The 24,029-nt window shown below is 37.2% G+C and overlaps 1 protein-coding gene across 1 annotated transcript in view; it reads left to right on the forward strand.

The window, feature by feature from the left end:
* RAD9B (RAD9 checkpoint clamp component B) overlaps positions 1 to 24,029 on the forward strand; it is a 51,212-nt gene that overhangs the window by 12,850 nt on the left and 14,333 nt on the right. Inside the window, exons 5-10 of the mRNA XM_020970138.2 lie at positions 3,176 to 3,275; positions 10,829 to 10,935; positions 15,428 to 15,534; positions 15,615 to 15,679; positions 16,741 to 16,863; positions 17,498 to 17,708. Coding sequence (XP_020825797.1) covers positions 3,176 to 3,275; positions 10,829 to 10,935; positions 15,428 to 15,534; positions 15,615 to 15,679; positions 16,741 to 16,863; positions 17,498 to 17,708 — 713 coding nt within the window. The remainder of the gene's footprint in view (positions 1 to 3,175; positions 3,276 to 10,828; positions 10,936 to 15,427; positions 15,535 to 15,614; positions 15,680 to 16,740; positions 16,864 to 17,497; positions 17,709 to 24,029) is intronic.

A 24,029-nucleotide genomic window follows, 5' to 3' on the forward strand; every position in this document is an offset into this window, starting at 1 on the left:
TATTTTCCCCATGTTTATCCTTCTCCCTATCTCCCTCTCTCTGTCTCTGTGTCTGTCTCTCTCTCTGTCCCTCGCTGTCTCTGTCTCTTTCTGTCTCTCTCTCTCTCTCCTTTTGCCCCATCCATCCTCAAAAGTGTTTTGCTTTTGACTACCACCTTCCCTAATCCATTCTCCCCTTCTATCAGCCTCACCCCTTCTTTTGACCTCCTACTTTTCTGTAAAGTAAAATAAATTTTATACCCAACTGAATGTGTATGTTATTCCCTCTTTGAGCCAATTCTGATGAGGGTAAGGTTCAAGCCCTCTGCCCTCTACCCCCATTTCTCCCTCCACTGTAAAAGTTCTTTCACATCTCTTTTATGTGAGATAATTTACCACATTCTACCTCTCCCTTCCCCCTTCTCTCAGTGTATTCCTTTCTCACTCCTTCATCTTATTTTTTTTAGATATCATCTTATCATATTCAATTATTCCTTCTAAGTATCTTAATAATAATAAACTTTTTAGGAATTACAAGTATTATCTTCCCATGTAGAAATGCAAACAGTTTGACTTCATTGAATCCATTATGATTTATCTTTCCTAATTACCTTTTTATGCTTCTCTTGAGTCTTGTATTTGAAAGTCAGATTTTTTATTCAACTCTGATCTTAGAGTGCTTAAAAGTCCTCAATTTCATTGAATATCCATTCCCGCCCCCCCCCCCCGAAAGGATTTTACTCAATATAAGTTTTGCTGGGTAGGTGATTCTTGGTTGTAATCCTACCTCTTTTGCCCTCCCAAATATTGTATTCCAATCCCTTTAATACTTTAATGTAGAAGCTGCTAAATCTGGTGTTATCCTGATATTCTAATATTCCTAGGAGTTTTCATTTTGGGATCTCTTTTAGGAGATGATTGGTAGATTCTCTAAATTTCTATTTTACCCTCTGATTCTAGAATATCAACAGAGTTTTCCTTGATAATTTCTTGAAAGATGATGGCTAGACTCTTTTTTTAAAATTATGGCTTTCAGGTAGTCCAATAATTCTTAAATTATCTCTCTTCAATCTATTTTCCGGGTCAGTTATTTTTTCTGATGAGATATTTCACATTTTCTTCTACTTTTTAATTCTTTGATTTTGTTTTATTGTTTCTTGATGTCTCATGGAGTAATTAGCTTCCACTTGCCCACTTCTAATTTTTAAGGAATTATTTTCTTCACTTAGCTTTTTTTTTTTAACCTCCTTTTCCATTTGGCCAATTATGCTTTTTAAGGAGTTCTTCTCTTCAGTGAATTTTTGTACCTCTTCTACCATATGGCCTATTCTGTTTTTTTTAAAGGTATTATTTCTTCAATATTGTTTTGTGCCTCCTTTACCAAGTTATTGACTTCTTTTTCCTATGATTTTCTTGCATTACACTCATTCCCCACCCCCACCCCCAATTTTTCCTTCACCTGTCTTATTTGATTTTTAATATCCTTTTTGTGCTCTTCTAAGAATTCTTTTGGGGTCTAAAACCAATTCACATTTTTCTTTGAAGCTTTGGATGTAGCAGTTTTGACTTTATTGTCTTTTGAGCTTGTGTTTTTCTCTTCCCTGTCACTATAGTAACTTTCTGTGGTTAGGTTCTTTTTTGTTGTTGTTTGCTATTTTCTCAGCCTATTTCTTGACTTTTAACTTGATATTAAAGTTGGGCTTTGCTCTCACGGTGGAGGAGGGCACCATCCCTAGCTTCAGGTTTTTTGTGCAGCTGTTTTTAGAGCTACTCCTAGGGTTCTCTAAGTTTTCAGTTCTTGCAAGGTGGCGTGATCTGAGGAGAGGTGTGTTGGCCACACTTCTGGCTCTGGTCCACAAGCTATCAAAACCACTCTTTTCTGCCCTGAAACTGTGACCAGGTTCCCTAATTCCCTGCAGCCACAAGTTCTGGTAGGCTCCTCTTTGCCACAAGCTCCTCCTTGCCCTGACTGTGACCTAGGACTTTGACCCAGATCTGCACATGGGCAATGCAACAGAGTCCTGCACCAGCAAAGGGACCCCTTTACTCTCCTGGCCAGTTGTCCACCTTCCTTGCTGTCTGTGGGCTGAGAGCTCTGGAAGCTGCCATGATTCAGTTGTTTCCAAGGCCTGCTGCTTGCTTGCCTTGCTGGGGCATTGCCTGCACTGGATTGTGCACTCTTCCTCTCACTCTCCACCCTCACTCCAGTGTAATAGGCCTCTTCTGCCATCCTTCTAAGTTGTCTTGGGCTGGCAAATTGTTTTGCCCCATCCTTTTGTTGGTTCTGCCATTCTAGACTTGGTTTTGAGGCCTTCTTTTAAAGTTGTTTGGAGGGGAGTTTGGGAGAGCTCAAGTGAGTCACTGCCTTTTCTCGGCTATCCTACCAAAGACTTTCCCATGCTACCGCTTCTTGGAGCCATGGGTGATAGTTGGATGAAGGTGGATACCAAAGGTGGATTAGAAGCCTGGAAAAGGGCTCAGCAAGCCCTCACAGCCAGAGGTGCTAGTCCTCCACATGTACACACATATATACGAGCTGCATTAGAAGTATATATGTGTATGTGTATATAGATAATATGTGTGTGTGTGTGCATGCATCTCAGAAGCAGGAATTGACCTTGGGTGTTCTTGACTATGAGGCCAGTTCTTTATTCACTGTACCATGCAGCCACTTAAGATAGGTTTTTTTTCCCGAATTTAAAAAAAAAAGCCTATCTCTGAAGCTGATGGATCTGAGATTTCATCCAGGTGAGGTTATGCCTTCCTCTGGTGTGGATTACAGCCCATCTGTGAGTCTTGCTCCCATGTCCTTTTTGTGTGGCCTCATTAGGGCACTTTGACCTGGCTGGAAGGCTGGAGCCCTTCCTCAGGGTCTTTAATGTTTTTTAGCTCTCAGTGAGTATCAAGCGAGGGCTGTTGGAGTGTAACACCAACTTGTCCATCTGTTATTTTTGTTCTGCCCAGTTAACTCCTCTTCCAGTCATTCAAAGGATCATAGGCTTCAGAGCTAGGTGGGACCTTAAAACTCATTCAGTCATAAATAAGTGTTTAGTAAATGTTTACTATGTGCCAGATACTGTGCTGTGTATTGGTCTCTAGTCCTCATTTTGCCTTTAAGCAACTCCTGTAAGTTAATTATGTACACATTCATTCGGAATTTCAAAATGCTAAGTGATTATTCTGTGCTCTTTTGTAGGTATTATAAAAACTCATAATCTGTCTTTCCAAGAATCTGAGCCTTTACAAGCTGTTTTTGCAAAGAATATGTGTCCTAATATATTGAAAGTTCAGTCAAGGTAATTAAGCCCTCTACCTGCCTCTGCCTCTCCATTTTTCACTCTCAGATACTGAAAGAACTTTGGTCCCAGAATAAAAACTCATAACCTATAGTTTCCAAATCTGTTACAGTTTTTGAGGTTATCGTAAATACCTTAGACACATTGGAGCAAGAGGATTTAAGGAATACACCTTGAGAATGATAATTTAAAGTAGAGCTACCTAATTGTAGAATTCCTCAACCTTTTGGTGGAAAATATTTTAAAGTTATCCCATTTATCCGGCATGTATAATTTCCCCCAATGGAGGAAAACACTCTAATAAGACATTCCTTATTTGAGACCTTCTAACCACATAACTCTTTGGGTTTAATTAAGTAGATTTTTCGTCACATTTGCCATATGATTTTGGGAGAAATGCTTAATCTCACAGTACCTTAGTTTTCTGTTGGTTGAAGTGAATGATGCAAATTTGTTTTCAACATAGGATTATTTTTGAGGTATGGGTTGGACTAAATGTCTACTGAGGTTGCTTTTATTCTCAAATTCTGTGATTCTATGAATCTAAATCAAATTTTCCAGCTAAAAGAGTCAATCATTAAAAATGAATTACTGAGGAAAAGATTCTGGGAAGGTGATGGAGTAGGTCAGAAAACTTTTGGCTCTCCAGATTTCCTCCACAAAAAAAAAAAAAAGATAGAACATCACCTCAGAGGCAACATAGAGCAGCAGAAATAAACAAAAGTCAAGGCAAAGCAGTTGTCCTACTACGACAATCTGAGAAGACCCCAGGAAAGACTCTACTTGGGGTAGGGGGAGGAGATTTGGCCTGAGTGAAGTGCAGACATCTCCAGGCAGACTCATTGAATCAACAGACAGCAAAGCCTGGGGGAAAATGGGTCAGGAGGCCTCAGGGAGGGAGGCAGGCTAAAGTCTCAGGAACTTTTACCTTGGACAGTGGGGGGTTGGACAGCTGAGTAGGGGAAGATTGAAGAGCCCTCTGCTGTCATGGGATGCCAGGACCAGCTGTGCTAACCAGAGCAGTCCCTGGCTGCAGCAAGGATGTGACTGGTGAGTGTGGTAGTAGAGGGGTGGGAACCCTGATGGCTGTGGGCATTTGCAGGACAGCGGAGTCCCTACTTTCAGTTCCAGGGCAGCCCCAGGAGGGACCACAGGAAGCAAGAGCATTTGCTTTACAATGTAGTTGGGGGCCCTAGTCATGGCTTGGGGGTGAAGAGAAGTGTCCAAGATTGGGTCTACAGATAGAGCTCAGAAAATGACAGTAAGAAGGATCTGAGGCCATTCCCCACACCTTGGGACCTGATTACAATATAAGCTACTAAAAATAAAATAAAACAAAATAAAAATTAAAAAATGAGTAAGCAAAGAAGAAAGAAACCAACCACAGATAGCTACTATGGGGGAATATTCAGAGGAGGATATTGAAGTTTAAAAAAACAACAACACTTCTGTTTCTAAGAGAAACATCAAATGGTCACAAGCCCAAAAAGAGTTCTTGGAAGAACTTAAAAAGGAATTCAAAAATCAAATAAGAGAAATAGAAAATTAGGAAATTAGACAAAAATTGGGGAAAAACGTAAGCAAGAAAATCAAGAAAATTATTTTTTAAAAAATCATCCAATTGGAAAAAGAGATTGTAAAACTTAAGGAAGAAAATAACTCCTTGAAAACTAGAATTAGGTAAGGGAAAACTAATGATGTTATAAGACACCAAGAAATAATAAAATCAAAAGAATGAAAAAATAGAAGAAAATGTGAAACACCTCATCAGAAAAACAACTGATCTGGAGAAAAGATCAAGAAGAGACAATATAAGAATTGTTGGACTACCTGAAAGTTACAAAAAAAAAATCTTGAGACAATATAACAAGAAATTATTAAGGAAAATTGCCCTGAAGTTCTAGAACAAGAAGGGAAAGTAGAAATGGGGGGGAGGGGAAATCCACCAATCATCACCTGAAAGAGATCCCAGGAATATCATAACCAAGTTTCAAAGCTCCCGCATTAAAGAGAAAATATTACAAGCAAAAGGAAAAAAAATCCATTTTAAATACTGAGGAGCTACAATTAGGATCACATAAGATGTAGCAGCTTCTACATTAAAAAAACATAGATCTTGGAACACTTTAATTCAAAGAGCAAAAGAGCTCTGGTTGTAACCAAAAATAAATTACCCAGCAAATTTGAGTACAGTTATCCTTTCTACATTGCAGGGGTTAGGGGTGCAGTGCCCCCAACATCTGGAAAATCCATGTAAAAATTTTTGGCCCTCAATACCAGAGAAATCTGATTTTTTTTCTTTTATGGGGTGTTTACAGTACCTTATTGTAAAATTTGGATTAAGTATCTGGTCATAGGCTCTGTGTTGTCTGCTGGCCTTCTCATATCATCTACAACTTCTGCAAAACTCTCCCAAAATTTCCATTTAATTTCTTATGCTGACCCAGGATATATCAAAACCTCGATGAGGAAAGTTACAATGTGGAAGGGATAACTATATAATTCCAAATGTAAAAAAATGGACATTAAATGAACTGAAAGACTTTCAGGTATTTGTAACAAAAAGACCAGAACTCAGTGGAAAATTCAACATATAAGATCCAGGATAAACATAAGGTAAGCATTAAAGACCAATTATAAGGGACTCAATAAGGTCAAACTATTTACTTCTTATATGTGAAAATGTTATCATTACTCTTAAGACTGTCATCAGTACTTGGGTGGTTTGAAAGAAAGGATTGGGCTGAGCTTGAGTATGAAGGGGTGATTCTAAAAAATAAAACTAAGTAGGGAGAAGTAAAAAAGAGCTATTATCTCATATAAATGAGGCATGAAAGGAAGAACTGACACAGAAGAAACAGATAGCGGTGGAGGGCTGGTAGTGCTAGAACCTTAGAACAACATATACATCTATAAAGGTATAAAAGTCTTCTAAATTTATAAAGAAATAAGAGGGGGAGAGGACAGGGTAAGGGAAGGACTTTTAGAAAGGTATATAGATTAAGAATTGGGATGATGGGGGAGAGGTTAAGACAGGGATAAAAGTTGTGGTTAGGAGTAAATTAGATGTTTGAGGAAGGATAGAGGAAATAGGGTGAGAAGGATAGAGAGCGAAAATAGGATGGAGGGAAATACACAACTAGTAATTATAATTTTGAATGTGAATGGGATGAACTCACCCATAATAGGGAAAGGGATGGCAGAATGGATTAAAAATCAGAATTGACAATGTTGTTTACAAGAAACAAAATTAAAAATGAGAGATACACACAGAGTTAAAATAAAGGGCTGGAATAGAGTTTATTATGCTTCAACTGATGTAAAAAAAAAAAAGCAAGGGCAGTTAGGTGATACACTGCATAGAGCTCCAGTCTTGGAATCAGGAGGACCTGAGTTCAAATCTGGCCTCAGACACTTGACACTTACTGGCTCTGTGACCCTGGGCAAGTCACTTAACCCCATTGCCTCACACACAAAAAAAGCAGGGGTAGCAGTTATGATCTCAGACAAGTTGAAGTTAAAAGAGATTTAATTGGGGGCAGCTAGGTGGTACAGTGGATAGAGCATTGGCCCTAGAGTCAGGAGGACCCGAGTTCATATCCAGCCTCAGACACATAACACCTACTAGGTGAGTGACTCCAGGCAAGTCATTTAACCTCAATTGCCTCCCCCCCCAAAAAAAATAAATTTAATTAAAATAGATAAACAGGGAAACTACACTATGTCACCAATATTATTCAATATTATTTTAATAATGCTAGCAATAGCAATAAGAGAAGAAAAAGAAATTGAAGGAATCAGAATGAGAAATAAGGTAATAAACTATCTTTTTTTGTAGATGATATGATGATATATTTGGAAATATCCTAAAGATTCAGCTAGTTGAACCAATTAATAATCTCAGCACAGCAGTAGAATATAAAATAAACCCACACAAATCATTAGCATTTTTATGTATCACCAACAAAACCTTTCAAGAAGAGATAGTAAGAGATAATCTATTTAAAATAATTGTAGATAGTATAAAACATCTGGGAGTATACCTGCCTAAACAGACCTAGGAACTACAGGAACATACTTTAAAAATACTCTTTATACAAATAGTCAGATGTAAATAACTGGAGAAATATTAATTGTTCATGGATAGATAAAGCCAACATAATAAAAATGACAATTTAACCTAATTTATTTATTCAATACCATCCCAATTAAATTACCAAAAAATATTTTAGTGACTTAGAAAAAATAATAACACAATTCATTTGGAAGAACAAAAGATCAAGAATTTCAGTGAAACTAGTGAAGAAAATATAAAGGAAGGGGCTTTAGCAGTACCAGATTTTAAGCTATATTATAAGGCAGTAATTGTCAAAACTGTCTGGTACTGGCTAAGAAATAGGTAGATTATTGGAACACAGTAGACATACAAAATACAATAACAAATGGTTATAGCAATTTTGTGATTGACAAATATAAAGATTCAGGTTTTTGAGATAAGAATTCATTGGTAAAAATTGTTGGGAAAGCTGGAAAGCAGTCTGGCAGAAATTGGGCATAAACCAATATCTTAAAACATTTACCAAGAGAAGGTCAAAATGGATACATGACCTAGATATAAAGGGAGATATCACAAGAAAAATGAGAAGAGCATAGAACATGTTACGTATCAGATTTATGGATAGGAGAACAACTTATGTATAAACGAGATAGAGAGCATTGTGGGATATAAAATTGATACATTCAATTACATTAAATTAAAAGGATTTTGTGCAAATAAAACCAATGTAGCCAAGATTAAAAGGAAAGCAGAGAATTGGGAAAAAATCTTTATAGTCTCTCAAAAAGGTCTCATTTCTCAAATGTATAAAGAACTTTGTCAAATTTATAAGAATGAGTCATTCCCCAATTGATAAATAGTCAAAGGTTATAAACAGAGAGTTATTCCATGAAGAAATCAAAACTATAGTCATATGAAAAAATGCTCTAAATCGTTATTGATTAGAGAAATGCAAATTGAAACAACTTTGAGATATTATCTTATACTTATTAGATTGGCTAAAATGATAGATGCCTTTCTGTTGGGGAATGGCTAAACAAGTTGTGGCTTGTGATTGTGATGGAACAATACTGTGCTATAAGAAATGATGAACCAGTTGATTTTAGAAAAATATGGAAAGATTAGCATGAAATAATGAAAAGTGAAACAAGTAATACCAAGAGAATGTTGTATATAATAATGGAAATACTATCGTAAGAACAACTTTGAATGATTAATTGATTTTGAGTATCATAAATATTTAAACCAACTACAAAGGACCTATGAAGGAAGATGCTATCCCCCTCCAGAGAAAAAACTGATAAATAGAAGTATGTACAGTATGGCTTTATATACACACACACACACACACACACACACACACACACACACACACACACATACATACGTGTGTGTGTGTGTGTGTGTGTAATTGTAGACTTCTCTAGGATGGGGTGGGGAGGGAGGGAGGAAAAAAAAGTGTACATCAGAGAACAAAAGGACAACTTAGAAGGAAGAAAAGAAAAGCAGGATAACTTTGAAAACAATATGTAGTATTTATTATGTAGTTTTTTTTAAAGTAAGCAGTCTGAAATGGAAATTCATGGTTTTATATTGAATCCTCTCTTTACATTGTACTGTGTACATGATAAAATAAATAAGTAGAGAAGAGGGGAAAAAACTAGCCTGTAAACCTCAAGATATCTTGTGAGGTTTCAGTGATCAAAATTTATATTCGTTTGGGCAGAGCACCTACAGGTAAGGATAACTGGACAATTAACTAGTTTGTCCCATGAAGTTTCATTTATGATTTCTTGAATATAGCATTGGAGAACTAGGCTTTGATAAAGCCCACTGGGATTCAAATGGAGCTACTTGACCACGTTTTCAACATAAATCACTGGCTCTCCCAGATTGTCCAACAATAGGTCTCAGCCCGAGTCTCACTTGGTCATTATTTGGGTTTTAATGGCTCAGGGGAGTGTAAATAGCAATCATTTCTGTCAGACAAGCACAATGTCCTCTACATTTTTTCACAGGCCCTCTGAAATCTTTTGGTGTGTTTGCAAGTGGCCTGTTGGCCTTAGGCTGTGCAGGCCTGGTTTCTGTTTTGGCCAGAAATCCTAAGGGTCTTCCCCTCCCAGATTATTTTTTTTTTTTGACTAGGTGAAAGAGGCTACTTTTTGCCTCATTTCATACCTATTCTTAATAACTGTGTGGGCTTTGCCTCAGACAGACAAACCGAGTCCTGGAAAAGACCTTTGCTTAAAAAGGCCATGGTCTTCCTATTGCATCTGGGGCCATTTCCAGTTGTTCTTATCTATGCCACTGGACCCAGACAGCTCTGGAGGAGAGAGACCAATGACTTTGCACACTGCCTGATTCACTTGCAAGTCAAGACATCACCTTCCTGATGTCATTGGTTCTCTTTGAGAATGAAGGACAAACAAAAGCTGTGTACATGGAAATTTTTTTGTCTTTTTGTATTTCAGTTCAAAATGAATAAAAAATTTTAAAAAATAATTCCCTTTTACCTCTTTTTTTGTGCTGAGCATGTAAAGAAATAGCCAACTAATCTGTTTCATAGAAAAATGACCAGAATTTTTTTTCCTTTTGGGTATTTCTTCATCTATTCATTCAATAAGCTCATTTTAAGTGCCTCCAATGTGCCAAGCACTGTACTAGGTGCCAGGGACACAAAGACAAAAAAGTCTTGTGTTCTACAGAAGCTTACTTTCCATGGCAGGAAAACAACATGTATGCAAATAGGCATCTACAAAATATGGACAAAGTTAATACACGGTGATTCAGAGGGGTGTTGAGGACAGGAGCTCCAAAAACAGGGTAAGGTAAAGATAAAGACTTGTGCATTTCTACTAGATAAAAACTTTAGTGATGTCAAGAATGGAATAAGATTTCTGGATAAGTGATACAAAAATGGGAATGCACACACCAAATGTATGTATATTTAATATTATCTCAAGATTTTAGGATGTTGAAAAAGGAGCTTAGAGAGACGTCTAACCTCCTTATTACAACTGAGGAAACCCAAATCCCAAGGTTTGAGGAGCCCTGCTTTGCCAAGGATTACAGGAGAGATTGGACTAGAACACAAAAGGGTTCAGATTTCCAGCCTAGTGCCCTGTGTTGCCACACTGTATGAGGCCATCTTCAGGAGGTGGTACACCAGTAGCTTCAAAATCCAGTTATACATGTGACTAACTCTTTTCATGACATTTTATCCTGGTGTTTTATTAAAGCTGCTATGGATTTAAAGTATTTTAATTAATGATGTTTTGTTTTTATGTGGTTTTCCATGACGAATATAATTTTTTAAAAATCTACAATAAAATATTAAAATTTAAAGAAAATAATTCACAAAGTCATTCTTTTGTTGTGTGAATATTAAAAAACCTGAACCATAACAACCCATATTGTGAGGTAAAGATCGAATTAACACTTGGTGATTTGTTTTTGTTTGTTTTCAATTAATTTTAATGTGGCTCACTGTTCTTAGGTTGTTGGCTGATATAATGATTCATTTTCCACTGAGTCAAGAAGAAATTACTTTAGCTGTGACACCAATGAAAGTTTGCTTTAAGAGCTATATTGAGGATGAAATAGGTAAGAAGTACCTTTTGATAATGCCTTTGTAGATAATTTTGAGACTAAGCCAATTAGAAATTACACGGTAGGTTCAGAATTTTAAAGTAATTTAAATAAGATGTAAAAATCAAGTGAAGACTTTTGGAAAGGGAAGGTCGATTCATTCAAATTGGAACTTAAATTGGGCACTGTTTTTAAGTTGATCTTGGGTCACCAGAAAGGAAACAAATGCAGTAGTAATGACTTTGCCAGTAGTGGGGAAAGATTCAGTATGTTTTCTGTTACTTTTATAGCCCAAATAAAAGCATTTTAATGCAAATAAAATTAAGTTTTCAATTCCCATTTTTTTTAAGAAAAAATAATTTTGGCCAAGTTGTGTGTGAAGGAAACTTTCTAGATGGAATATATGAAAAGGGAAAAAAAATGAAAGTACATAAAGGTAGCTATCCTAAAAGGTTTGCTAATGGGATAAAGGAACTTAACAATGGTGCAATAGAATCAGGGGTTTGGAGCTATCAAGAAAATGTCTCCGTATCTTTTCAACATAACAGCTAATCTTAAGCTGCTTGACCGAGTCCCCACCTGGGATGACCAAACACAGAGGAAGAAACTTTATTTGTTTTAAAATGAGAAACTAGTAGAACCAGGGCCTTCAATTAGTTGGATCCGATTCAGTGCCTTTTTTTTTTTTGGTGGTGTTAGGGAGGATTGGAAAATGAATACCAAGTTGGCAAAGATACTGCTTTCATTCGCATAAGGCCACTTTGGAATAGGCCCAGTGCTGCCAGTTAGGACCTGAATGCATGGCACTGCTCACAAAAACTTGCCTAGTATAAGATCGAGGGGTTGTGTCTCGCCTGCTGTGTCATTTCTGTAGCTTAGGCCTTGACCTAATTCCATCATGGGATCACAGATGCAGAGCTGAGAAGGACCTAGGCCCCTGGTCTAGTCCAGCCCCTTCACTTTAGAGAAGACGGGATGTAGGCCCAGAGAAGATTGAAGTCTTGCCTATGGCCTGTGTGGCCTTGGGCCTTAGGCCTGTAGGCCTAAACCCAGGTCCTCTGACTCCAAATCTAGTACCTTTTTTCATTGTCCCACACTGGTTCTGGGCTATAGAGAATAACAAGTTTCTACTGTTTGTGTTAAAAAATATATATTTTGAAGGTCCACCTCATTTTTTTAATTAGATTTTTCTCAATTATCAGACATTTGATTTTTCCCTCCCCCTCTGCCCTTCTCTGGGGGAAAAAAAAAAAGAAAAAGGAACTAGTAATTGCAACTTGCAACTAGTAATTATAATCTAACAAAACAAACTCCCATATTGAAAAATTTATTTCTCATTTTTCATATTTAATCCATCGCCTTTCTGTCAGGAGGTGGGTGACATTCATCATCATTGGTCCTCAGGAATTATAATTGATCATTGCATGGATCAAAGTTCTTGAATCTTTAAAAATTATTAATTTTTATAATATTGATAATATAGTATAAATAATTTTCCTGATTCTCCTCATTTCACTTTATCTCAGTCCATACAAGTCTTGCCAAGTTTTTCAAAAACTATCTTTGAGCACAATAATATTCACTATATTCAAATACCACAATTTGTTCAGCCATTCCTGCATAGACGGGTATCCCCTAAGTTTCGAACTTTTTGCCATTACAAAAATAACTCACAGCTCTACTTGTTATGTAGGGTTCTCACTCAAGTAAAAAACGATTAATTTAGAATTATAAACTGCGATTGTGACATTTTTATAGGAGAGTAAGAATGTTGCTAACATATATATGTGTGTGTATAAATATATATGTACATACATGCACATACATACGCATACACATATACATATATGTGCACATGTATATATACATACACATATACATACATATGCATGCATACATATACATATATCTATCTATATCTATATCTATATCTATATCTATATCTATCTATATCTAAAACTGGCCATTAATGGATAGTCAGTGTAAGTTCAGGTCAAATAGGGATTTTAAAAGTAAGTTTACATTACTTTTGTCATAGGATCATAGGATTTTATACCTGGAAAGGAACTTGGGGTCATCTAGTCTAATCCTCTCATTATAAATGAAGGGATTTTACCTTATAATAGAGTGATTTATCCAACATCACACAGGAGGAGTTTTGGTATTGAACCTGGGTTTCTTGCATCCTTGTTTGTTGTAGGTGCTTGAAAATGAAACTCGATTCTGAAACAGGCTCCACTTATAAGTGCAAGTAAAGATCTCTTGCATTACTGTGTTGTTTAAAGATGTATGTGTGTGGCAGGGGAGGGGGGGATTGTTTTTCTCTGCTCAAGATTATTTTGGCAATCAAAAGCAGAAGATAGCCTCTTCTAAAATATTTGTGGGGGAGGGATGGCTTAGAATTTGAATACACACAATTGTTATTTTGACTAAACTTTCCTAACTTATCTAAGGTCTAGAAAGCACAAATTAAAATAATACCTTTACTTTTAAAAAAAAGTATTCTGTCATAAAGATTTAGTTGTTCTTAGATCAACTTAGAAAAGAACAATTGTGTTTGAAGTAACAATTTAATTTTCACAAGATGGAATTGTACAGGATATCTGAAAGTAAATGTTGCTTGTGTAATTTAAATTGAATGTTTACAATGCATTGCAAAATTCACATTGAGTTAGTTTCCTTTATGGGTAAAGGGCATTTGAATATATTGTGTAGTTCACAAAATCAGATCCACAGAACTAGAAAAGAACTTACAGAGCATCTAAACAATACTTTGCCCCATATTAGGTCTTTAATAAATGTTTATTGAATTTAGTCTAGCTCTACCCTCTCATTTTACAGAGAAGAGGAAAGACTTAGGGAGGTTAGTTGATTTGCCCAAGGTTTTGTAGTACATAGTGGGGCTTTTGTAGTACATAGTAGGTTTTACAGAAATAGTAGGATGGAACAAGAGCTGAAACCTAGTGCTTCTTTGAACGTGTTTACTGGTAGGTCTTTGTCCCTCCTAATTAAAACTAGCTAGTTTTATGTGTTACAAATCAGCACTGACTATACCATTATCTCTCATTTGAGGAATTAAACAGAAATATAAACATATTTAAGGTCTGGATTTACTCTTCTGGCTAGCCTCATTCACACTCAGGTCCCCAGAACATGGGTCTTCTGGGTCTTTGGGATTCTAGGGTGTCTTTCTAATGTAGTTCCTGCTAGTGTGCTTCTCACATAAGTATTAGTTGATATTAATTAGTTAGTGAGATTTAATTAACTTTTAGAAAGGCATATTTACTAAAGTAATATAGTTGGTATAGTTGGTACAAATATTCCCCTCCAAAGCCTGTGCTTTTACCACCAGTGCAGAGTTCAGGACAAAGTGGGTTCACGCTTGGTGAGCACATGTGGCACAGTAGGCAGTTCCCAGTTCCTGAAATTCCTGTTGTTAGAATTTTCAAGCTGTTCTCCTTAGGGATGGTGTATCTTCTCTGGAATCTCTTCCCAGTCTGTCCTTGGCTCCCCATGCAGACTCTGCGTGAAGTTGTTCCAGGAATGCTGCTGGAATGCTAATCAGAAGATGGAAAGTCTAAAACCCTCCTGACCCTCCAAAGCTTGCAGCATCCTCCTTTGGCCAGGATGGAGGGAGAGGAAGCAAAGGGGGGACTACCATGTGTTCTTCTTCCTTCCTATGGAGTTCTGTTTCAGCAGTGGCTCTCTTTCCTCTCTGCCACCAGGCACTTCAATCTCTTGGGCCCTCAACTAGCTCCTGGCTTTATGACAGTCCTCAGACGGCATGAGAAATAAAGAACAATAACAATTACTAAACATTTATATAGCATTTACCATGTGCCAGGAACTTTAAAGCTAATGTTAAGCTATTAACTATGCAGATATTCTCATTAGATCCTCACAACAAAACTGGGAAGTAGGTACTATTGTTATCTCCATTTTATGGATGAGGAAACTGAGGCATACAGAGGTTAAGCGATTTGCCTAGAGTCATACAGCATGTAAAAGTCTGGGGCTGAATATGAACCCAGCTGTTCCATGCCCAGCCCTCTATCCATCATGCCACCTAAATCCCCCAACCAATCTGAACAGATATCCTGTCACACCTGTGGAGGTGTCCAGGGATTGTTCACACTCAGGTAGAGCATCCTTAACTTTAGATAGACTGGGATCATTTGATTGCTTTACTTAATCAAGCCCTATCCTTACAATGAAACAAATAATTAAGAAATAAATTAAAAAGGACTCACTTTAATATCCTTTGAATTAGAAACTCATAATGTGAAAAACGCTGTTTATAAATAGCTTTCTACCTGAATTCCTTAAAGTGTATGGTGTTTATCTAATCTCATCACTTGCCTAATGTCAATATTAGAGTGACAATGTCAATCACGTAGTTTTTTTCGAAAACTTAATCGTGGTCAGGAAATGTTCCTGAGGGTGCTTTGACAGTCAGAGACTATGGATCTGATTTCTTTCATCCTTACTTTTCCTAATATTCAAATAGATTTTGCCAAGTGTATGTACACTGAAATGCATCTCGATCCTGATGAATTTGACTACTTTCAAATTGGAGTTGACACTGAAGTAACATTTTGTCTTAAAGAACTGAGGGTAAGGACTCATATTTCCTTCATGCTAGAGTTTATAATTATTACTTCTACTTCATAGAAATCCACCTTTTTTTCTTTTAGGGACTGCTGGCATTTTCAGAAGCTACAATTGCTCCTGTGTCTATTTATTTTGATCTTTCTGGAAAGTAAGTCCCTTATATTATTGAGTAGCTATGTATTAATTTATTAACAAATTATAATTTATTATATCTAACCATAATGTATTAAATAAATAATATGTTAATTGATGTATATTGTGATAAAAACTTCTAGAATCTCGCTTGAAAATAGCTAAGCCTGGGCAGCTAGGTGGTACAGTGGATAGAGCACTGGCTCTGGAGTCAGAAGGACCTGAGTTCAAATCTGGCCTCAGATGCTTGACACTTACCAGCTGTGTGACCCTGGGCAGGTCACTTAACTCCATTGCTTAACAAAGGAAAAGAAAATAGACCTAGAAACTACACTATGCTGACAGAGCACTTATTATCCTATACGAGGTAATTATGTGTAATATCATTCTTAGGCACTTATGAAGTTATATTTTTATTTTAGAATAAAGCATAGCAACTGGTTTTGGTGGCACACTCCTGTATTTACTGATGCTGACAAGGCTGAGGCTGGCGGATTGCTTGAGTTTGGGGTTTCTGAGCTGTGGTAGGGCTAAAATCGATAGGATGTCCAAATTAAGTCTGGCACCAGCATAGTGAGCCCTTGGGAATGGACGGCCACCAAGCTTCCTCAGGAGGGGTCAACCAGCCCTGGTCAGAAAAATAGAGCAAATGAAAGCTTCAGCTGGTATGTATTGGGATGAGGCCACTGTACTTCCAGCCAACCGAGTCTCAAAATAACACTAACATCAACAACAATAAAATAAAATAAACAATAGCATATCATTTTTTTAATTCAGTGAAAGATATCTACAAGTTTTCTATAGTGTGTTTAAGTGAAACAATTTATAAAATGGGTACAGTGATAAGAAACTGTGCATATGACTCAAATGCATTAACTATCTCTTAAAAAACTAAAGCATGTTATGTGGGATTTTAAAAACAAATCTTACATCGTATATTTTTACCTGTGAATGGAAAAAAGGTGTTTCTGCTTGGCTATTTCTATTCCAAAATTAAGTATCTCTCACTGTACTGCTAATGTCTGTGGTCTACATGAGGATACAAACGTCCCTTATGCTGTGATTTTACCTTTCTAGGCCTGTGGCTTTCAGCATTGATGAAATGGTCTTAGAAGCCACTTTTGTTTTGGCTACGTTAGCTGATGTTCAAAGTAGTCGATCTTCTCCAAGTTCACTGTGCCTTTCACAAAGACTGAAAAGGTAAAGATATTTCCTTCATAAAGGACTGAAAAAACCATTACAACCTTATTCTAAAATAATCAGTGCCATTCAGTTAGTGAATAAATGAAGTGCACATTATAAAATTGGAAATCTTTTCCAAGTTAAAAAAAAAAAGCTGTAGCAAGATTAGTGAGCCACTAACCATAATCATAAAATAAATTAATTGCATCAGATTCTGTGGTCTCCTTTACCATCTTTTTAACCAGCTTTCCTGGCTGGAATTTGTTAGCCCTCCAAAACTTATTTCTGTCTTGTATCAATTTTTTCCTCAGTCATCAAGACTAAAACTTCACAAGTTAGGTCCCCAAATTCCTTGCACTGGGCTCTCCTCAGAAATATAGAGACAGCCTTTATGCTTCTCTCTGTTGCACTGCCGTGTCACAATATGTATAATCAGTTTGATTTACTTAGAAAACCTGTCTGTTGGAAGAGTTTAAAAATGACTCTGGCATCCAACAATTGGTTACATATTATTTCTTGTATAAAACATACGAGGAATGAATGAATGTAGTCATTAAACCTAATGCAATCACAGCCACTTTGCTTTTCTCTATCAATCCCATGGGACGTAGTCCGAAATAACTGGTCCATTTCATCCCTATTAATACCCCAGGTCAGATCTGATGAAGTCAAAGGCAGACGCTGGAGACGATCTGACAAACACAGAAAAGGAGTCGAGCACAGTCAGAGCAGCATCCAAGAGGCCCTCACGCCATGAGAGACAGCTCGACGCCACTGAATTAGAAAGTTTTTATGTTCCTGCAGTGAAAAGACTGGACACGCACATTGCTGAAGCAACAGAAAACTACCAAGTCTATAGTAAGGTAAAGGGAAATTATCAGAAACGTGTCTCAGTAAAAAATTCCATTGGGAAGCGCGAGGAAAAAAATTAGCTGGCCGAGGCAAGGAAGAAAAGAAGCATTTATTAAATCATTTACGTCTAAGCGCTGTGCTAACTGCTGTGGCTACAAAAATAAGCAGAAAGACAATATCTGCCCTCAAAGAACTTACATTCTAATGAGGGAAGACAACACACAAAAGGGAGCTGAAAAGAGGGTGGTGGCAGCAGTGAAGGTGTTTGGTGTCGGGGCATAGTTTTGAATTTCAGTGGAAGTCAGCAAGAGTGGTGAGGAGGACCCTGAATTATGAGTCAGGAGATCAGAGTTCCCATTTTTTTATTATTTATTTTTACCATTCTTTTCTTCTTAAATTTTGAGTTCCAGATTCTCTCCCTCCCTCCCACCCCTCTCCCACTCACTGAGAAAGAAAACAATATGATAGCAATTATACATGTGAAATCATTAACAACATATTTCTATATTAGCCATATTGCACAAAAAAGCAAAAAATAAGAAAAGTGAGAAAATTATACTTCTATTTACACTCAGAGCTCATCAGTCTTCTCTCTGAAGGTAGGTAGCATCTTTTCCTCATGAGTCCTTTGGAATTGTCTTGAATCATTGTATTGATCAGAGTAGCTAAGTCTTTCACAGTTGATCATTACAGTTGTACTATGTACAATGATCTCCCAGTTCTTCTCACTTCACTTTGCACCAGTTCATATATATCTTGCCATGTTTTTCTGAAACTATACCCCTTATCATTTCTAATAGCACAATAGTTATCACAATTGTATGCTGCAACTTGTTTAGCTACTCCCCTATTGATGAGCATGCCCTCAATTTCCAATTCTTTGCCACCTCCAAAAGAGCTGCTCTAAATATTTTTGTACAGATAGGTCCTTTTCTTTTCTCTTTGATCTCTTTGGGATACAAACCTAGTTGTGGTATTGCTGAGTCAAAGAAGGATTAAACTTATTCTGCTTGACCCTAGAGTCAGAACTAGAAACAGGGCAGGTTGGAGGGAGAGGGATTGTCGCAGGGAAACCGATGTAAGAGTTGATTGACGTAAGGAAGAACTTCCTAATAGTGAGAACTGTCCAAAGGATATGGACTTGGATTTCCACACATGGTAGCCAGTGGGTTTTGTCTCACTAAAGGCTTTCCAATGGAGCCTCGTTGGCCACTTGTCAGCAATGTTATAGAAAGAGATTCTTAACCAAGAGATAAGTCCATTCCAATTTAGGTTCTATGGTTAGTTCTCTTAAGTAAATTAATTTTTCCTTGAAGGAAAACTTCATCCCAACCTAGCCTGAATAGTGTCAGATGTCACAATATTCGAGTCCAAATTAGTCAGGCTCACCACAATTTTAGCATAACAGAATACTCTCATTTTAACTGTTATACAAGAGACAAAGTTAAAAAAAAATATAGATTAGAATATGAATAAGTGAAACATTAAATATTCTTATATTAATTATAAAAATTTATAGCATCTCTCATTTTATAGGTTTACATGAGGTTTCCCCCTCCCTCCCCCCCCAAAAAAAAGGTGCAGCTAAGTCAGTTCTGGATTGTTGCTTATTTGGTTAGAAGATTTTATTAGAATCATTTCAGTAGATTTATGATCTTATTCAATCAATGGATAAATGAAACATTTAATACATGCCTATTATGTATAAGGCATTGTACTAGATGTTTTCCCCTTCCCTGATCCAGCATGTTATCCCTTGTAACAAAGATCCAATAAGAGAATACCTCATAGCCATCGAATTGGCAAAAATGATACATGAGGAAAACAACAAATATTGGAGGGGCTGTGGGAAAAACTGGACCATGAATGCACTGTTGGTACAGCTGTCACTTGGTACAACCATTTTGGAAAGCAACTGAAAAGTAAAAGCCACTAAATTGTGCATGCTGTTTGACCTAGGGATAATACTTCTAGGCATATACCAGAAAGCAAAGAAAGAGGAAAAGGACCTATTTGTACAAATATATTTATAGCAGATCTTTTCAGAGTAGCAAAGACTGGAAACTAAGGGGGTGCTTTCCTATTGGGGAATGGCTAAACAAGATATGGTATAGGAATGTAATGGAATAATTGTGTCATAAGAACAGATGAAATGAACAGTTTCAAAAGAAGCTGGGGACATATGTCTGAACTGATGCAGACTGAAGAGAGAAGAACCAGGAGAATAATTTATACAATGACATCATAAAGAAAAACAACTTTAAAAGATTTTAGAACTGTGATCTGTGAAATGACAAAGATGGTCTAGAGGTCCAAAGCTGAAGCACATTTCCCACCTCCTGCCAGAGAGATGATGGACTCAACATGAAGAATGAAAGATACATTTTTAGACATGACCAATGAGGTAATTTGCTTCACTTGACTAGGCATATTTGTTACGAGGGTTTTATTTTTTCTAACATAAAAGTTTGGTGGTTTTTTTAGAGAAAAAAAATCAATTCAGTAAAACTAAACTATCCACTGACAGACTTTACAATATTTCATGCTCAAAACCTACTACCTCTGAAATGCAGGGAGGGTAGGGAAATGCATTTTCTCCGCTCTTCCCTAGCACCAGGCTTGGTCATTATAATTTAACTGCAGTCAACTTCATTTTTGTTTCTTTATTTCTTGCTGTTCTTCCCATTTACAATGTTATAGTCACTATGCATAATGTTTTCCTGGTTCTACCTATTCCACTCTGCATCAGTTCATACAAGTCTTTATGTGTACCGCTGATTTCATGTTTCTGTTTCCTGTAGCATAGTAATACTTCACCACATTCAATGCCCAGATTTATTCAGCCATTCCCCAATTTATGGGTCCCTATTTCCAATTTGTTTGCTGCTGTAAAAGGGCTTCTATGAATATATTTTTGTATATGGGACCTTTCTGTATATATATATACATACATTTACCTCTTTGGCATATATGGCTCACAGTGAGATCTGTGGGTCAAAGGGTATAACATTTGAGACACTTTTGCCGTTTTGATTCTGTAGAGATTGAGGTGTTCAGTGGTTCATAGCCATATAGCATCACCAGTGTTACTCTGTTGTCTAATGGGGCCATCAAACAGATCCAAACCCTCAAAGGCTGTTCCAGCTACCTGCAAGCTCTGGCGCATCTCACCATCGTGGAAAGCCTCAAACAATTCCCATGGCAGACTGAGGACTGGCCTTGAGACATTCAGGGATGCTTACCGCCAGATTGGCTGCCGCTGGTAACTTTACTGGCCACACCCATACTAAAGACTATCTAACAACAGGGGCCTCTCGTACAATCTTTACACTGTTTGTGTTTAAAAGAGGTGTGAAACATTACGAACAACATTATCTTACAGATAATGAAGACTAGTGGAGGGGAAAATGAGGGTGGGAAAAGTTTGTCATGAGACTCAATAAGCCAGCTCATCCCAAGAGCATTTGCAGATGCAGCTAGGAGAGTAAACACAGGACAAAAGGGACACGTTTGCCAGCATCTCTATACCGACAATAATAATCAGTGCACATTAGGCAATGCGACAGTATCTACTGAACAACATATCACTGCATGCTGCCAAAATGTGGTATTTACCAGGTCCGCGAAAGACAGTCAGGTAGCTAGAATGATACAGCAGAAGCTCATGATTCTTTATAAACTACCAGTAGACACATCCTCACACTACAAATACAAATACAAAGATCTTCTTGAGAATTCTACCCATAAACTATACTGGGACTGGAGTATACTTACAGATGGAACTGTTGCCCATAACCTCCCAGGCATAATATTGACCCATAAAAATTTTAGAATAGTGTTTTAAAATAGATGCTTTGAGATTATATAAATCTTAAAATCTTCAGACTATACTATATAGAATGGAAAACTTTCAAAACATAGAGATTTAGTAAGAGATATTAAAACCATGTAGAAACAAGACAAAGTTCCTGTCATCCCTGTCATCCTGTCTGCTACTAGAGAAGTCCCAACGATGCTTTCAATGAGTCTACAGAAGATGAACTTAACATCCCAATACTCAATTACAAAAAAGCAGTTACTTTATCCACCTGTTTAGTAGTCCGCAGAACACTGGATTTAAAAGAATAATAGCAGTTAGTAGCTTGTCCTCAGATTGTTTCTATCGGAACCCCATAAAACTGAGAACAAATTAACAACAGTAATAATCACAAATAATGTTGATCACACTATATCAAGAAGGCTATGGCTAAATAAGGCAAGAGACTTGCCAGCATCTGGAAATTAGTTTCTATAGGAAGAACATATTTAAAATAATTTACATCTCTAAAGCAACAGCCATAATGCACATTCAGATATGTAAAATGTATTGTCATTCAGTCCTGTCCAGCTCTTCCTGACCCTATGGACCATAGCGCACCAGGCCCTTCCATCCTCCACTGTCTCCCAAAGTCTATGCAAGCTCATGTTCATTGCTTCCATGATACTGTCTATCCATAACCTTTTTCTATCCCCTTTTCCTTTTGCCTTCAATCTTTTCCGAACTCTTTTCCAATGAGCCCTGTCTTCTCATTATGTAGCCAAAGTGTTTAACCTTCAGCTACAGTATTTGGTCTTCCAGTAAGTAGTCTGAATTAATTTCTTTAAGTATTGACTGATTTGATCTCCTTGTTGTCCAAGGGACTCTCAAAAGTCTTCTCTAGCACTGTAATTTGAAAGTGTCAGTTCTGTGGCACTCCGCTTTCCTTACATTCCAGTTCTCACAACCATACATTGCTACTGGACCATAGCTTTGACTGTACGGACCTTTGTTGGCAAGGTGATGTCTCTGCTTTTCAGTAGGCTACGCAGATTTGCTGTAATTTTTTGGTTTTTGTTTGTTTGTTTTTTAGGCAATTGGGGTTAAGTGACTTGCCCAGGGTCACACAGCTAGTAAGTATCAAGTGTTTGGTCTGAGGCCAGCTTTGAACTCAGGTCCTCTTGACTTCAGGGCCGGTGCTCTATCCACTGTGCCACCTAGCTGCCCCTTGCTGTAATTTTTCTAGCAAGAAGTGTCTTTTAATTTCATGGCTGCAGTTGCTGTCTACAGTGATCTTTGAACTCAAGAATATAAAATCTGACTCTCTATTTTCTAGGAGTAATGGGATGAGGATCATAGGTGTTTTTATTTTAAACGTTAAGCTTCGAGCCAGCTTTGACACTCTCTTCTTTCACCCTCATCAAGAGGCTTCTTAGTTCTTTCTGCTTTTAGAGTGGTATTGTCTGCATATCTGAGATTGTTGAGATTTCTCCTGGCAACCTTAATTCTGGCTTTTGATGCATCCAGCCTGAAATTTCACATGATGTACTCTGCATATAAATTAAATAAGAAAGGTGACAATATGAAGCTTTGTTGTACTCTTCCTCAAATATTAAACCAAATAGTTGTTCTATGTTTGATTCTAACTGCTGCTTCTTGGCCTACAAACAGGTTCCTCAGGAGACAAATAAGATGGTCTGGTACTCCCATTTTTTTGAGGACTTGTCATATTTTGCTGTCACTGTCAAAGGCTTCATTGTAGTCAATGAAGCAGGAGCAGATGTTTTTTCTGAAATTTCCTTGCTTTCTCCATAATCCAATGAATGTTGGTAATTTGGTCTCTACTTCCTCTGCCTCTCCAAAAACCAGCCTGCACTTCTGGTAATTCTCCGTTCACATATTGCTGAAGCCTTCCTTGCAAAATCTTAAGCACAACCTTGCTGGCATGCAAAATGAGTGCAGTCATTTGGTAATTTGAACATTCTTTGGTATTGGTCTTCTTTAGGATTGGGATGTCAACTGATCTTTTCCAATCCAGTGATCACTGTTGAGTTTTCCAAATTTGCTGGCATATGAGTATAGCACTTCCTTCTCTAGCTCATTTTACAGATGAGAAAACTGAGGCAGACAGTTAAGTGACTTGCCCAAGATCACACAGCTAGTTTGTGTCTGAGGCCAGATTTGAACTCAGGAAGATGAGTCTTCCTGACTCTAGGCCCAGCACTCTATCCACTGCACCACTTAGCTGCCCACGGTAAAATATATCATAGTAAATTTGGAAAGAATCTTAATAAAAACTTATATAACATATTTCAAAGGATAGATTTGTGTTGATATCTTCCATCTTTATATTATCTACATTTCCCCCTATATCCTTCCCCAATCCTGCCCCCAAAGAACCATTCCCCTAACAAAGAATCCTTTTTAAAAAGTTATTTATTTATTTTGTTACATTTTAAGTTCCAAACTGTCTCCCTCCCTCCCCCCCCCCCGCACTAGATAGGCCATCATTTGACACAAATATATAAATATATGT

The sequence above is a fragment of the Phascolarctos cinereus genome, unplaced genomic scaffold (genome assembly GCF_003287225.1).
Source record: "Phascolarctos cinereus isolate Bilbo 61053 unplaced genomic scaffold, phaCin_HiC Scaffold_4;HRSCAF=312, whole genome shotgun sequence".
NCBI lineage: Eukaryota > Metazoa > Chordata > Mammalia > Diprotodontia > Phascolarctidae > Phascolarctos > Phascolarctos cinereus.